The 17,178-nt window shown below is 44.1% G+C and overlaps 1 protein-coding gene across 1 annotated transcript in view; it reads left to right on the forward strand.

Annotated features, from left to right (window-relative positions):
• Window positions 1-17,178, forward strand: part of PFKFB4 (6-phosphofructo-2-kinase/fructose-2,6-biphosphatase 4) — an 86,235-nt gene continuing 69,057 nt past the window's right edge. Inside the window, exon 1 of the mRNA XM_083351678.1 lies at window positions 1-311. Coding sequence (XP_083207804.1) covers window positions 233-311 — 79 coding nt within the window. The 5' untranslated portion in view covers window positions 1-232. The remainder of the gene's footprint in view (window positions 312-17,178) is intronic.

Consider the following 17,178-nt stretch of genomic DNA (forward strand, 5'->3'; position numbering starts at 1 on the left):
CCCTCTTGTGGGGCTCTGCGCCCTCGGCAGGAGGCGCCTGCGGCCGCCGCGGATCAACCTTCCCCGTCAGAGGTCGGCGTAGGCACCGGGCTTCCCTTCGCCCGCAGGCTTCTATGGGCTCGGGCTAGTCGCCTTTTGCCCCGCCGTCCTTCCTCCTCACGCCCGGTGTGGCAACCGAGGCTGCCGGCGCAGCGCCGAGGGGCGGCTGGCAAGGGCTCAAGCCGAGGCACGGATGTCGGTCTCCAGGTGTTGCAGAGGCGGAGGAGACGGCGTTAAACCTGAGCGCCTTTTGCGGGGCCGGGCTTGGAAAGGTAAGGCGCCTGACGCGCGAGCCCGGGATCGGATCGGGACGCGGATGACCTGGCTGCGAACGTGGAAAGTACAAGCGCCCCGGGGAGGGGGCAGGCAAGGCTCACGTACTTGCAGCCGCTACCGCCGCGGGGAAAGAGCGGCTGATTCCCGCCTCCTTCAGGCTGCGGCGGAGAGTGCCGCTGGTCGTTGCTATTTTTGACTCGCTCGCTCGCTCGCTCGCTTGCTTGCTCTCCAGCTAAAAAGGGTGATTTACAGCCGGCGCTTACTGCTTTTTCTTGCTCGGCCTCGCCCAAAGGAAGCCAGGAGAAGGGTGGGGGCTATTTCCCTGTTGTTCTGCTTGGCTTTCCCGCGTCCGGACTCCGCTGAGCAACCGCGTTAACGTTGCTCCGCTGCACCCTTTCCATGTGGCGAGCTTTGGCTCTTCCTACTCCTGGGTGATTTCCCCGCTCTCCTAACTCTAATCCTTGTGGCAAATAGATCGGCTGCTACCGCCGAAATCCTTCGTTCGGGAGCTCCAAGGCGAGGCTTGAGGCTTGAGGAGCTTCCGGCCCTCTTCCCCTACTACCCCCTTTGCTGTTTTTATTTACGTTGGCCTCCGTTGTATTTACTACACATCCCTGTCCAAGAAAGCGCTGGGTGGTTTCTTAAGACTCGCCCCTGACCTCTCAAATACACTATTATTCAAGAAGTGGTGAATTTTATAATTAACGCAGGTAAATCTGACAGTGAGATGTATTGAGAGGCAGGGTACGGTTTTTCCTCTTCCCAGCTTTGTAAGGACAGGTTGCAGATATTCATTAATAACAGAGTGGCAGGCACTCTGCATATGTTTACCAGCCCTTTTGTGTGTCATCATGCACGGAGTACTTTCAGTCCCCCACCTATCTATTCCCCCAATGTAGGTTTAAAGATTCAGGTTTTTTCACAGTTGGCATGGCTTTCACAGAGAAGGGTACACAGGTTGGAAAGAGATTGGGCCTTTGTCAAAGAAAAGGGTTAACTCTTGCCTACTACTCTTTTAGATTACAGGGACTGAGTGCTTGCTTCTGCCAGATTTTAATATTAAGGGGCTTGCCTCAATCCTCTCAAATACTGTTTTGAGACATCAGTTTGCTGTGATGAGGGCTCCACATTAGGAGAGAATGTAGATTTCTGTATCACAAAGAAGTGAGACCAAGTATGACTATATAGAGCAGTGTTTTTCAAGCTTGGCAATTTGAAGATGGGCTGAGGATTCTGCCTGAGGGATTCTGGGAGTTGAAGTCCACCCATTTTCAAATTGCCAAGATTGAGAAACACTACTACAGAGAGAGAGAGTGGCCAGTTCTATCCAGAAAATAAATACCATTGAAGATTGTGAAATTTTGCCTCTGGGGAAAAAATTGTTTTGTTTTTCAGGTTAATCTTTTACCAATCCAACAATACAATTTGTAAAAGCAAGATTTTTTTGTACTAGTTGCTATGAGACTGTCAACTATAGATGAGTCCTTGCATGTTGTATTTTCTTGGCAGTAATGAGTTCTCCTGATTTGCGTGTTACAGCTGCATTCACAGAGGGGGTCAACTGTGGGGGTTAGTTTATTCCATGTTTATACATAAAATATTATAAAGAAAATAGAAGCACCAGGCAAAGACACTATTATAGTATAATCAGTATACTCTTTTTATCACTTGTGCCTGTATTAATATGCCTCTGCTTGGCATTGCAATCCTTTCATATAAACAAATACTCTAATCTCCATGTCAGTTGTTTTGTTTTAAGCTAGAAAACAATTATTAGTTGTGATTTATAGGAATATATACAGTTTGTAGCAGTATAGGAATATTTATTTTCATATGAACACAGTTGTCATATTTTGTATGTACTACATACTCATAGATAGCTTATTATTCAAATTCAAGGATACTGGTTGTAAATAAAGAGTAAGACTCAGTAATGAAAAGATGGCACTTGCCTCCATAAGTTACAACAGTAGCTGTTAATTTAGCTTCAAAGGTACACTTGCACAATGTTGTGGAGGGTAAGGCTACTAATAACTAGATGGCTGTGTATTGGAGATAATATTGGAGCTGGTGTATCTAAATATTAGTTACTGGTGAGATTGAGTAAGAAGATGGTATATTCACCTATCCTAGTTGCATGTGGAGGCAGATCACTGATAGTTTTAAATTTTATATAAATGGTCTGATGGGATTAAATAATGCAATCATTTAAAAAGTTTATAATTAAATTCTGGAAATATTTTGGAGATCAATTGATCTTTCTATGAAGTGGGCTAAGGGGCTCTCAATACAGTAAATAAAATAAAAATAAAATAGATAAAATTGTTTGGGATGAAACCTAAGGGAGCTCTGGAAATAATTTTTTAGAAATTTATATAGGAATAATAGTGATGTATTGAAAAATGGAATTTAAATACATGTGTATTTAATTGTCTAAGACAATGAAAAAACAATTAGAAAGGCAGGAATTGTGCAGGCCAAGTTCTTTAATAACTCATTTAATAATGTATCTGTCAAAAAAATAAATACACATAGATTTCTTGATTTAAAGATGGCAAAGGATAAAGTAAATAGATTTTAATTACAGAATTTGTTTTATTATAAATTATTATAAATATATTAACATTAAAACATTATACTTTAATAATTTACTGTTAAGTGGCTCATAAGTAAAACTATTATTTTATTAGAATCCAAAAAATGTAAATCGTAATGCAACCACAAACCATTAAGTTGTGCTATTACATTCCTAATAGTAGCAATTCATAGTAGTAGTGTCCTTATTCATCCTGATTTTATTTAGCTTTAAATTCATCTCAATTTAATTTATTTTTTACAGATCCCTCAGTTCCCCAATGCTATTTCAAAAAAAAGGAAAACAAAGTTTTCTAAATACCAGGAACAAAGTTGTGAATATTATATCGGGTGGTAAAATATTCCACAGAAGAGACTTGCTGCAGAGAATGCATCTCTGGGTTCATCTCCTCAGTATACATCTTGTGAAGATGCTCTGGGTAGTCTGGGCTATCTGATAGACAGCTAGGCCCCAGCCATATAGGACTTCCCAAAGGTTATACAGGTAATCCTCAACTGACAATCATTCTTAGTGACTGTTTGAAGTTATGACAGCACTGAAAAAAGTGGCTTATGACCAGTTTTCACATGTTATGACTGTTGCAGCATTCCCATGGTCATGTGATCAAAATTCAGACACTTGGCAACTGGCATGTTTTTACGACTATTGCATTGTCCTGGAGTCATGTGATCACAATTTGCAACCTTCACAGCTGGCTTCTGACACGTCAATGGGGGAAGTCATATTCGCTTAACAGCTGCAGTGAGTCACTTAGCAACTGTGGCAAAAATGGTTGGAAAATGAGGCGTAACTTACTTAACTGCCTCACTTAGCAACTGAAATTTTGGGCATAAGTCGACGGCTACCTATAACTAGCCCTCTGAACTGTACCCAGGAACATATTGGTAGCCAGTGCAGTTCCCCCAGAGCTGGTTTGTAGGTAAAGGAGGGAGGGAGGAGATGGACGGTTTTAAATTTGGATGGATGGACAGACAGACAACCTATTCTGGCCAGCATACAGCTCCCAAGATATAATTGAGGTTAAAACAATAAAAATATTTTTTTTAAAAAAAAACATAAAATAAAACCAGAGGAGAATGAAGAATGAAACTCGTTCATCCCCAGGAGGGAGAGTTGTAGCCAGCAGGCCCCCCATGGCGTGATGAAACAGTTACGTTTTCACTAATTTTCTAAAGACCAGGAAGGAGAGGATATTTGACTATGGTATGTGTGTGTAACAATATGTGGGAATGACTTTGGGGGACAGGGAAAAGCCACAGCCAGGGCAACAGGCGGATAAGAGGCACTTCCCCCCCAGAAGGAATGTCGGTTGGCAAAAAACTCTGAAAGGCAATCCCTAGTTTCTTGGGCTATAAAGGCGATGGGGGACAAATGTTCTTTCAGGCTTGCAAGATTTGTTCATGTACTCTTACAATAAATAGATATCATTCTTCTGGGTGTGCTATTTGTCTGGACTACCTGGTGACCCAAGGCTGACAGAGGGGACACTATTTTTTAATCTCAGTTGTGACTGATAAATCATGCTTCTGTGCATCTGAAGATGGCAGTTGTCGATGAAGGGGATACCTATATAGCCTGATATACTAGATCTTATTGGGCAGGTAGATAATGCTGGAAAAAAGATGGTTCCACAGATACCGAAACATAATGGACTTTAAATACAGCAGTCAGCATCCTGAATGGTACTTTGAAGCCAATTAGTAACCATTGAAGTTTTCAGAGTAGAAGGATTATGTGGGTACTTGAAGGTGCTTTCATAATTACTTGGAACTGTTGCAATCTGGATCAGCTTCTAAATACTCTTCAAGGGCAGACCCATGTAAAATGCATCACAGTCAATGAATTAACAGATGGCTCTAGAAGAGGAGATTATACCCTAGCCAAAATTAAATAAAGTCCCTCCCCCCATAGCTTCAGAATTTACCTGTTTTCAGGGCTAGTGGAGTGTCCAGAAGAATTCTTAACTTAAACATATTAGAATTGAAGGTTTGTTATTGATTGTAATAAGAGTTTTTGTGTGAAAATAAAATAAATGCTTAAAGAGTGGTTGAACATTAATCATGAAATAAGTAAAGGATGTGTGAGGTCACCTTGGGTGTTTATAGATAAATGTATAAGAAATATCTATAGTAATGTTAAAGGTATGCTATTTAGGATGTGAAGATGTATATTTTTCTATGTAGATGAGGCTGTGTTATTGACAGAGAACCCAAATGAGTCATACAAAATGTTAAGACTATGATGCAACAAGGAACGTGGTTCTGAAAATGAATGTATCAAAGACTGAGATAATTGAGCTGGACTGGGAAAATGGAGTGGAGTGAATCATTGTTCATAAATGGTGAAATAAACAGAATACAAGTAGTTGTATTTATATCCCCTAATAGAATGTTTACTAAAAAAAGAAAAATAGAAGAATTTTTAGTTATGCAAAGACTGGTAAAAAGAGAGTAGATTGTCTATTCAAACTCACAACGCCATGTGATGTGTCGTGACATATCGCGACTTTTTTTCCATTGCTGGCGGTGGAGTAGGCGCAGTTTTGGCATGACGCATCTGGCCCGTGGGCTGGTAGTTTGACACCCCTGGTCTATTACATCTTGTATATATACAGTAAATAATTTGAAGTTAGGGTGAAAGGGGCAAATTTCTGATGATTTCAGACAATTCAGGATTTGCAAGGAATCTGAAAACAGCTAATGGTGTTAAATATAAGAAGAGCAAGTAATGCAATTTGGCGTGCACGCACACACACACGCTCCGAACATCACATACATTTAAAAAAGAGATCAGCTGATAGTGTATCATCTGGAAAAATATTTTGAAGTCATAGAATGCTAGGAAAGAACTAACCATTGACTTACTTAGGAAATCTCTTATGCTAGAACTGAAATTCTACACCACTTGGTTGCCTTTTCCTTAGAAGGGAAATTAAAATTAAACAGTCAACGCAGTTAGGTGCTTATACAAATTATGATTAGATGTACTTGGAGGACCATGGAGAATTCTGGTCATGTGTAAAATATTCTGTTTCCGGAGAAGGAATATTTTAGAGTTTCTGAAACTATGCCTAGGATCATGTGTCCAAATTTCAATCAGCTGGAATTAAATAGAATTAATTCTAAGAAACAATAAGGTTCAATGGAAAAAACAAAACATTTTAAAAGAAACAAAATTATTTTAAAAGAGACTGGAGAAATTTATGAAGGATTGGCCTACTAATAGTTATTTGTCTTGATGTTTGTTTTATTTTCTCTGGAGTTACAGGCAGCCTGTCCTAAATGCCAGGTGCTAAGAAGCAGTCACCCTCTGTTCCTGTTTAGAGTTTTCTGAATATAGTTGATTAGTCATGGTGGCAGAATGTTGTTTCATTTTGGCTGTTAGGCTGATCTGACTAGTCTCTACTTCAGTTCTTAAGATTCTCATGTTTTTGTTTTTTAAAATATTTACCGGTATATATAAGTGATGTCTGTGGAGGAATTTACATATATATATATATATATATATATATATATATATATATATATATATATATATATATATATATATATATATATATATATATACACTCATGTCACTTTGTCATTGGATTAGATAAAACGCTGCCTTTTTGTGGAAACAAACCTCTAAAACAGGGCTTTTCACCTGGCAGGTGGTACGCGACCCCGCCTAGCCATATGTAGCAGGGGGAGGGAATGAACTAAAGCGGTGCAGCGCAGGACTTGCCCTGACAGAGTCCTCAAGGCTGCTGGGGCGAGGTAGAGGCCTCAGGATCGGCACACCCGGAGGAGAAAGGAGGAGCGGGCGGAGACAGGAGAGGCTATAAAAGGAGGTAGTTTTGGTGGGAGAGGGAGAGAAAAAAAAAAGACCTAGTCTTGGGAGGAGGAGTCAGCTGGAGCTGCACCAAAGAGAAAAAAGGAGGAGTGGGGGAAAGAGAACAGGAGATCAAACAGGCTGATCTACAACTTCATCGCAGCCATCCGTGCCGGGCACACACACAGGTGGCAGTGAAAAATGGGAGAAACGTCACCCTCCATGAGGAATGAGGAAAGACACCATCAGCTGGAGATGAGGTATGGAGGGAGGAAGAAAAGGAGATAGGAATGAGAAAGAGGGAGATAGGGAAGGAGGGAGGGAAACAGAAAATAGTGGAGGGAAGGAAATGGGAATGAGAAGCAGGGAGGCAGGGAAAGAGGGAGGGTAGAGATGGAGGAAGGAAGGAAGGAAGGAAGGAAGGAGATTGGAATGAGAGGGAGGGAGGGAGGGTCTGAGGGAAGTCCTGCCTTAGCACTTGGCCACCAGCAGCCCTGCTGCCCTTTCGCCATCCCCTTGCCCCCTCCTCCTGGCCTCTCCTGGTGGTCTCCCATTCTGTCGCTGAGGATGCTTTGGTTGCAAAGCTGGGTCTCCTTATATGGAGAGGGAGTGGCCTCCCTCTGATTCCTGCATTTTGTCCTCCTGCACCCACCACGAGCAACCTGGAAAGTGAGCACAGCAGCAGCAGCAGCCTCGGGAAGGAGGTAAGCACAGCTGGGTGCCCCCTAGGGCATGTGGGGCTGGACTGGGTTGGGCTGTGAGGGCCAGGCTGGTTACTTGCCCTCTGCTGCCCAGGGCTCCGGGCAGCCTGCACTACTGTCTGGGAGTACCCTGCACAGCCCAAGGGGGACGGTGAGGCTCCTCCAGTGGACCATGCCCTGGTGCCCATCCCAGTCCCACCCCCCTCCATCAGAGATCCCTGGATCCTCCCCACATCCCTGCCTGCCCCCCGCCACAGGTGCCCCCTGACCTGAGCGACATTGGGCTGGTCATGCCCCCCCCAGCCATTGACTTTGCTTGTCAAAAGGTTGCAAAAGGGAATCACATGACCCTGGGGATGCTGCAACAGACATAAGTGTGAGAAATTTATTTATTTATTTATTTATTTAGTTATATTTATATACCGCCCTATTCCCTGAGGACTCAGGGCGGTTTACAGGGAATTAAAAATCCAGAATACAAAAATTAAGAACCAAATTAAAAAATATTAAATTAACCCTGTAGTCAGTTAAAAAGAACCCCAAATTAAAAATTCCTCCTCAGTCTGGGCCCGAGAGCTCGAAGAGCCAGGTCTTCAGGCCCCGGCGGAATGATCGAAGGTCGGGGGCAGTTCTCAGCTCCACCGGCAGCTGGTTCCAGAGGGCAGGCGCTCCCACCGAGAAGGCCCTATCCCTGGGTGTCACCCGCCGGCAGTCTCTTACCGGCGGGACCCTGAGCAGACCCTCCCTGTGGGAGCGCACTGGGCGAAGGGCATTTGATGCCGGCAGCAGGTGTTCCCTCAGATATCCCGGACCCAGGCCATGTAGGGCTTTATAGGTGATAACCAGCACCTTGAATTTCACCCGGAGGGCAACCGGAAGCCAATGCAGCTCACGGAGTAGAGGTGTTACATGGGAGTATCGGGAAACCCCCATTACAACTCGCGCGGCCGCATTCTGCACCAGTTGAAGCCTCCGAGTGGTCTTCAAGGGCAGCCCCATGTAGAGAGCGTTACAGTAGTCCAAACGGGAGGTCACAAGCGCATGAGTAACTGTGCGTAGGGCGTCTCGGTCCAGATAGGGACGCAACTGGCGCACCAGGCGAACCTGGGCAAAAGCCCCCCTGGTCACGGCTCCTATATGGTCTTCAAAATTGAGCCGTGAATCCAGGAGGACGCCCAAGTTGCGAGCCCTATCGACGGGGGGTAACACCTCACCCCCCATCATTAAGGATGGAATAACTTGGTTAACCCGAGATGCCGATATGCACAGCCACTCAGTCTTGGCGGGATTGAGACGAAGCCTGTTTCTCCCCATCCAGACCTGAACCGCCTCCAGGCATCGGGACATCACGGAGAGGGCATCACTGGGTTGGTTCGGGGTGGAAAGAAAAAGTTGGGTATCATCAGCGTACTGATGATACCCCACCCCAAAACCACGAATGATCTCGCCCAGCGGCTTCATATAGATGTTGAACAGGAGAGGCGAGAGAACCGACCCCTGAGGGACTCCACAAATGAGAGACCTCGGGGCGGATCTCTGCCCTCCTGTCAACACCGACTGCGAGCGGCCCTGGAGGTAGGAGGAGAACCACCGTAAAACGGTGCCTCCCACTCCCAGCCCCCTGAGACGCCGCAGTAAGATACCATGGTCGATGGTATCGAACGCCGCTGAGAGATCTAATAGGACCAGGACAGAGGAGCAACCCCTGTCCCTAGCCCTCCAGAGATCATTCACCAGCGCGACCAATGCCGTCTCCGTGCTGTGTCCGGGCCTGAAGCCCGATTGGTACGGGTCCAGATAATCAGTTTCCTCCAGGAACAGAGGGAGCTGATGCGCCACCACACTCTCAACAACCTTCGCCAGAAAGCGAAGGTTGGAGACTGGACGGTAGTTGTTTAAAACAGCCGGGTCCAAAGCAGGCTTCTTGAGAAGGGGTCTCACCACTGCCTCCTTCAAGGCGGCAGGAAAGACACCCTCCTTCAAGGAAGCAGTTATTACTGCATGGAACCAGCCTCGTGTTCCCTCCCGAGCCGCATAAGCTAGCCAGGAGGGGCACGGATCCAACAAACAGGTGGTGGTGCTCAGTCTCCCCATGATCCTGTCCACATCATCAGGGGAAACAGGGTCGAACTCATTCCAGATAACGTGCTCAAGACCGCCTGATTCCTCCACATTAGACTCTGCCCAGTCAGAGTCCAAGCCGGTCCGGATCCGAGCGATTTTGTCCGCCAGATGATGACTAAACTCCTCGGCTCGTCCCTGCAAGGGATCCTCTCTCACCTCCTGGTTAAGGAGGGAGCGAGTCACCCTAAACAGGGCGGCCGGGCGATTATCTGCGGACGCGATAAGGGCGGCAAAGTAGTTAGACCTCGCCGTCCTTATCGCCGCAAGATAAGACCTTATAAAGGTTCTTAACTGCAATCGGTCGGATTCGGATCGGCTGGATCTCCAACCGCTCTCTAGACCTCGTCTTCGCCGCTTCATCTCCCGGAGCTCCACAGAGAACCATGGGGCCCAACGGGATCTGCGTCGGGTCAGAGGTCGCATGGGTACAACGCAGTCGAGTGCCCTGGTGGCTGCCGTTTCCCAGGCCTCCACCAGGGCATCGACTGGGCTGTGGGTAAGGGTGATAGGTATAGGCCCAAGCGCCCTCTGGAACCGATCTGGGTCCATTAGGCGCCTGGGGCGGAACCACCTGGTCGGCTCCGCCGCCCAGCGGCGGGGGATGGCATGACGGAAAACTAGCCTCAGGAGGTAGTGGTCTGACCATGACAGAGGGGTGATGGACGGAGAACCCCCTCCCAGATCATCCAACCACTGTCTAGACAGAAACACCAGGTCAAGAGTGTGACCCCCCTCATGAGTCGGGCCCTCAATAACCTGGGTCAGGCCCATGGCTGTCATGGAAGCCATGAACTCCCGAGCTAACTCCGACGACCCTCCCAGTGATGGCAGGTTGAAGTCACCCAGGACTATGAGCCTGGGGAACTCCACCGCCAGCCCTGAGAGGGTGTCGAGCAGCTCGGGCAGGGCTGTTGCCACACAGCTGGGCGCCAGGTATGTAAGCAACAAGCCCAACTGAACCCGAGGACCACACCTCAAGAGGAGGGTCTCACTCCCGGCCATCTGGACAATGGTGGCCTCCCGAGGACACAATGTCTCCCGAATAACCACTGCCACCCCACCACCCCTGCCCTGAGCCCGTGGCTGGTGCAGCACCCGGAAACCCGGCGGGCATAACTCGGTGAGAGGCACCCCTCCCTCCGAGCCCAGCCAAGTTTCCGTGATGCACGCTAGATCCGCACATTCCTCCTCGATCCGATCACGGATGAGGGGAGCTTTATTAACTACGGATCTAGCGTTAAAATAGACCAGCCTGAGCTCAGGGGCCTGATCACCCTCATCCCCGGGTAAGAGGGTGCTAACCGGAGGGTCGGAGCGCGCCACCGCTCGAAGATAGCGGGGGCGAGATCCCAGATGTTGATATGACCCTCCTCGCAAACACCTGCTGCCATACCCTATCGCCGTGGGGATTCGATACCCCACCCCCACATTCCCAGCGCCAGCAGCCACCTCCCCCAACCCCGTCCCACCAGGACCTCTAACAGGACCAGACTGAGTGCCGGTTACAAGTTCCCTCCCCATCCCCCCCTCCCTCCCCCTCCCTAACCTCCTAAAATAACCGGCTAAAAATCTGATCAGGGGCCTCTTAGCGCGTCTTAACTCGAGGCCCCTATCCAAGCCCAACCACCTCTCGGAGTCCCAAGGCTTGGGCCCGTCATTAAGGGGAGTATGAAAACAGGCAACAGGTCGCGCCCATGAGGCAGGAACCGCCCTAAGGGCATACAAGTCCGCTTCGGAGTAACGATGGATCATATAGCACTCAATTAGTCTCTTGGGGCTGATGTTGAAAATATAGCCAAAGGATTGTTCATTGATGGTACGAAGATGGAAAAAGAACAGGTCCAGTGGGCATATCTCTCAATCTGCAAAGCCATCTCAGCTCTCACCCGAGATGGAGTTCCAAGGGACAACCTCAGCCGTCCTCTCACTCCGGCTGAGGAGTCTAACTGGAACAGAGAGAGAAAAGGGGAGTCCTAAGCCAGGCCCACCCCACGTATGGTCATACGTGTTTTCAGTGCCGTTGTAACTTTGAACAGTCACTAAGCAAACTGTTGTAAGTTGAGAACTACCTGTACTTTATCACTTTTTTCTTCTTTTTGGGGGAGATCATCAAGTTTTTGACACCTTGCTAGATGACTGGTGGTACTCGAATATTGCTATATCCTAAAACTGGTACAATTGGTGCAAAGGTTGAAAAGGCCTGCTCTAAAATTCAGTTCCATTGTATTTTTTTGTACTGACTTACTAGACCAGGGGTGTCAAACTGCCGGCTCATGGGCTGGACGCATCATCCAGAAGCTGCGCCCACCCCATTGCCGGCAATAGCAAAACTCTCCTGATAACGTTGCGCGATATCACATGACGTCACTAGTTTGACATGTCTGTACTAGAGAGAAAGAATTATATAAATCATGTGAAGAAATATATAATAAATATCATCCATAGCTAATGTTTTTCCATTTTTAATCCACTATTACTAATGTTATGACTATTTGCAAATATAAATATGGAATGAGTAGGTGTTCTATTTCCTCCTCTTTGATTTGCCGATGCCTTTTCTAAAGCATATCTAGTATTATGATGCATTTTTTTTCAATGTGTACAGTATGATTTTTTAAAAAAACATAAGACACTCATTATGATTAGGAATGTTTTGGAAGGTGAGGAACTGTACATTATATAGCAGGTTTAATTAGCATAATAACGAATGTTCTTGCTTTGACACATAAATTATTTTTTCAATCTTTTTTGTTTATAGAATAGTGTTCATGATTAAGCTGGATGATAAAGTTTCAGAAAGCTATCCTCTGCAGTTTATGGCTTAAATTTGTTTGATTCTTGAGAAACAAATGAGATCCATGTAAATAGCATTGGAGCTGGATATATTTGAAATGTAATCATGGGTTTAATTTTTAATATGTCACCCCACTCCTTTCCCATCTACTAGTTTTCTAGCTGCTAATGCCCTTGTGGGTTTTTTTCCTGTCTTTTGGCGGTGAAGGTTTACTTGTTTTTAATTGTTGGAATTTTGATATCAACATATATGTCAGACATTTTGAGAGGGAGACATTTAGGTAAACAATTAAAAAAAAGAGTAATGGTCAAATTATTTATAGACCTGTTCTGTTGTAAATTATGTAGTACTTTTAGTAATGGAGAAACCTTTCTGTGGGAATGGCTTGTTTGAGTCAACATACTGCTTGGAAAAAATCCAAAAAATCCAAATACTTAAGATATTCTTAAGCCTTATCCCTTGCATCTTTAGTAAAGCAGAGCTAAGATGCTAATATAAAAAGTGTGTTATGCTGTAAACATTTTCCTATAGGTAATAAGAGGCAGGACAGACATAACAAATGTTTTTAAATTGCAGTTTAAGGATCAGGAATAGGCTGGTGTATCATATGCTTCCTACTTCCCCAAGAAGAATTATTCCTTTCTATCTTAACTATGGTTGGGGATGTAATTGTGCAACTATTAAGCATATTTAAAGGCTAACAAAAATTTGAAGCCTGGTAAGAAAGATTACACATAGTCCTTGACTTATAACAGTTTAGTGACTGTTCAAAGTTAAAAAGGCACTGGAAAAAGTGACTTATGCTCATTGCAGCATCCCCGCGGTCACATGATCAAAATTCAGACACTTGGCAACTGACTTGAATTTATGATGGTTGTGGTGTCCTGGGGTCATGTGATCACTCTTTGTGACCTCCCCAAAGTCAATGGGGAAGCCAGATTCACTTAACATTACTAATGTAACAACTGCAGTGATTCACTTAACAGCTGTGGCAAGAAAGGTCATAAAATGGAGCCATGGTATCTTGCTGCGGCGTCTCAGGGGATTGGGAGTGGGAGGCACGGTTCTTCAGTGGTTCTCCTCCTATCTCCTGGGACGCTCGCAGTCGGTGTTGGCAGGGGGGCAGAGGTCGACCGCGAGGCCTCTCGCTTGTGGAGTCCCTCAGGGGTCGGTCCTCTCGCCCCTTCTGTTCAACATCTACATGAAACCGCTGGGTGAGATCATTCGTGGTTTTGGAGTTGGGTATCATCAGTATGCTGATGATACCCAACTTTTCATTTCGACCCCAAACCACCCCAGTGATGCCCTCGACGTGATGTCCCGGTGCCTGGAGGCGGTCCGGGTCTGGATGGGGAGGAACAGGCTTCGTCTCAACCCTGACAAGACGGAGTGGCTGTGCGTACCGGCATCCCGTGATATTCAGGATATCCCACCCCTCATTATGGGGGGTGAGTCATTACCTCCTGTAGATAGGGCTCGCAACTTGGGAGTCCTGGATGCACAACTTTCCTTAGAAGACCATATTGTAGCTGTGACTAGGGGGGCATTCGCCCAGGTTCGCCTGGTGCGCCAGTTGCAGCCCTATCTAGACCGGGATGCCTTGCGCACGGTCACTCATGCGCTCGTGACCTCTCGTCTTGATTACTGCAACGCTCTCTACATGGGGCTACCCTTGAAGACCACTCGGAGGCTCCAACTGGTACAGAATGCAGCCGTGAGAGTTGTATCGGGGGTTTCCCGATACTCCCGTGTTACACCTTTGCTCCGCGAGCTGCATTGGTTGCCAGTTGTCTTCCGGGTGAGGTTCAAGGTGTTGGTTATGACCTACAAAGCCCTCCATGGCATGGGTCCAGAATACCTTGGGGAGCACCTACAGCCGGCGTCAACTTCCCTCCGCCCAGTACGATCCCACAGAGAGGGCCTCCTCAGGGTGCCGCCGGTCAAAGAATGCCGACTGGTGGCCCCCAGGGGGAGAGCATTCTCTGTGGGTGCACCGGATTTATGGAACCATCTTCCGGTAGAGCTCCGGATGGCGCCCGATCTCCGCTCCTTCCGGCGCGATCTTATAACCCATCTTTTTAAACAAGCGGGCCTGGCCTGATGGGACGGGGTGGGATTTTATTACTACTTCAATTTTAAATCTGTATTATTTATGGGCATTGTTTAATTATGTTTTAATAATTTTAATTTTTGTATCCTATTTTTATGTATTGCCCTGTTCACCGCCCTGAGTCTCTTGAGAGAAGGGCGGTATATAAATTAAATTAATAAATAAATAAATAATAAAATGGAGCAAAATTCACGTAGCTGTCTCACTTAATGACAGAAATTTTAGGTTTAATTGTGGTTGTAAATTGGGATTACTTGTACTTAAATAAGTTGCCTCTATCCATATATCCTTTAGTTTCTAATGAACAATTTGTGGATTAGTGCAGAAATGGATGGAGAATCTCTACATGGGCTGTAGAGATGCATAAAATATTCCAATGATTAAATATTTCACATGTGAAGTATCTATTCCAACCTTACTAAAAATAGCCCAATCCTGAAACATTTGTTCAAATGTTTTTCTTCTGAACTATTTGAAAAGTAAAGGGACTTTTCTAGTAAGATAAACAACTGTTTCAAACTCTAAGCAAGTGGTTAAAGCATTAAGCTACCCTAGTAGAAAATGGGAGACTGTGAGTTCTAGTCTCACCATAGCCATGAAAGTTGGCTAAGTGACTTTGGACCAGAACTCTCTCTCAGCCCAGCCTAGCCCACCTCACAAGGTTGTTGTGGAGAAAATAGAAGGAGGAAGGTATGTTGAATATGTTCACTACCTTGAATTGTTTGTAAAATAATAAAGGTGGGATACAATGAAAATACAGTCCACATTCATTCTAGAACCAATAAATTAGCTAAATACCCTACACTCATGCATGTAATTAAATATTGGTCTTGTATATGGTATTATATCTTTTTCTTTTTAAAATAACTAAACAAAGCGTGTTACAGAGATTTAAGCCCTAAATATTTCATGATCCAATACACTGGATCTGATGGAAGGAAGCATTGCCCTTATAAGTTTTACAATTTTTCCCTTGAGATAATGTACTGCATAAATTTTTAATATTGTAGTTTGAGATCTTTGTTGATACCACTATGAAAATTGAGACTGTGCCCACAAAAGGCAAATGGACATTTTACATCTATTTTTATATCCCTCATATATAAAAGGTACATAATTTTTTCTTTTAATAGAACATGGAACTCCAAAATTGTTGGTTTCTCCAGATTAATATAAAAAAGCAATCTGATCTAATTCAAGGTAAATTTGAAAGCTTACATAAGAAGGAAATAGTTTCCAAAATAACCTTTACTAATGGGAGTTCCCTAGGGAGATGTGTGTTAGCCACGTCTTTAATATGTAATTTGAAAATTTAGACTGGATTAATTACTGATAATATAATTTCCTTATATATAGCCAAGGCCCTTTAGGAGATTATTGTAGATATGGATGTCAAGTTTCCGACGTATGGGCTTTTCAAGTAACAATGGTGTTAATGCTTTTTGATTTACTTTTGCAATTGTTTTATTATATTCTTACACTGTTTTTTGCTTGTTTATTATATTCTGAATGACAACTGTGCTATAGGTATATCTAAATATGACAGGATAGGAAAAGACAAAAATTCCACATACTTGCTTCTGCAGATGTTAAATTTGCTAATTTTTGAAACAGCAGTTATAAGCTCCAAAAAGATATAGGTGGCAATTGATATATTTTAGCTGCATAAAATAGAGACTACTGGTGATGTGGTAACATTAAAAAGATGTGGATGAAGAGTGCAGATCCTTTCCACATTTTTGGTTGTATTTTGATACTTAGAATTATTTTAAAATTATGTTTAAAAGTTTTGAGGATTCTTCATGCTTCTTTTGCTGCTAAATTCAACTTTCAAAGTAATTGTTCAATCTTTTTGGAGGAAATTTTCATCAGTTTCAATCTGGCTCTCAAATACTACTAGAAAACAACAATGAGAACTTGATGGTTGAGTGTAAAAGAATTTAAAGCACTAGTTATTCCGTATTTTCTAAACATTGCAAAACAACTGGAGATTTGCAGCTGGAGGGAAACATGTTTCTTGTGAAGGCAGCTAACTGAAAAGTTTAAAATTTGCAAATATATATTGTTAGTTATTATCAACCTGTTTAATTAGCACAACCTTGCAAAATATTTGTTGTGATCATTTTGTGTGTTGATTATTTTACAAGGTAGGCTCACTTAACTCATTCATAAGCTTAAGCATTCTGAGCCTGATGTATGTGAAACAAGATGAATCTGTATATTTCCCTGAAGGTTTATGCATCACATGCCATTATTTGGTAAGTGTGGTTTGTGTTAACTCAGGGCAATTATTTCTTCATAGTTCTCAGAGTTAGGCAGTACATCTTTAAGGCTATTTTATTTTTGAATCTCAGGAATTTAGTGAAAGTATATTCATTTTGTTGTCATTAAAAGCTATACCCTGATTGTATTGATTCCAGTATGCTGACTTTAATTGTTTCATTGCTTTAATTAATGACTATTCAGCATTGCATATTATTGTATAAGAAGAAAGAAGAAAATAAAATCCTTAATTTTTTTTAGCTTGGTTCTTGCTTTTCAGTTTTTCATACAGGTACATATTTGTTGTTCCTTACCTCAGGTTAGTTCCCGTTCACCATAGATCTGTTGCATGTTAATCAATTACCATTAAATTGGCTATTACATACTTTGTGAATCCATTGATGTGTCATCTTAGCAAATTGCATTCCTGTTTGCTGTAAGAATTATAGGAACCACTGCAGCC

This window comes from Vipera ursinii (assembly GCF_947247035.1).
Source record: "Vipera ursinii genome assembly, chromosome: 2".
Classification (NCBI taxonomy): Eukaryota; Metazoa; Chordata; class Lepidosauria; order Squamata; family Viperidae; genus Vipera; species Vipera ursinii.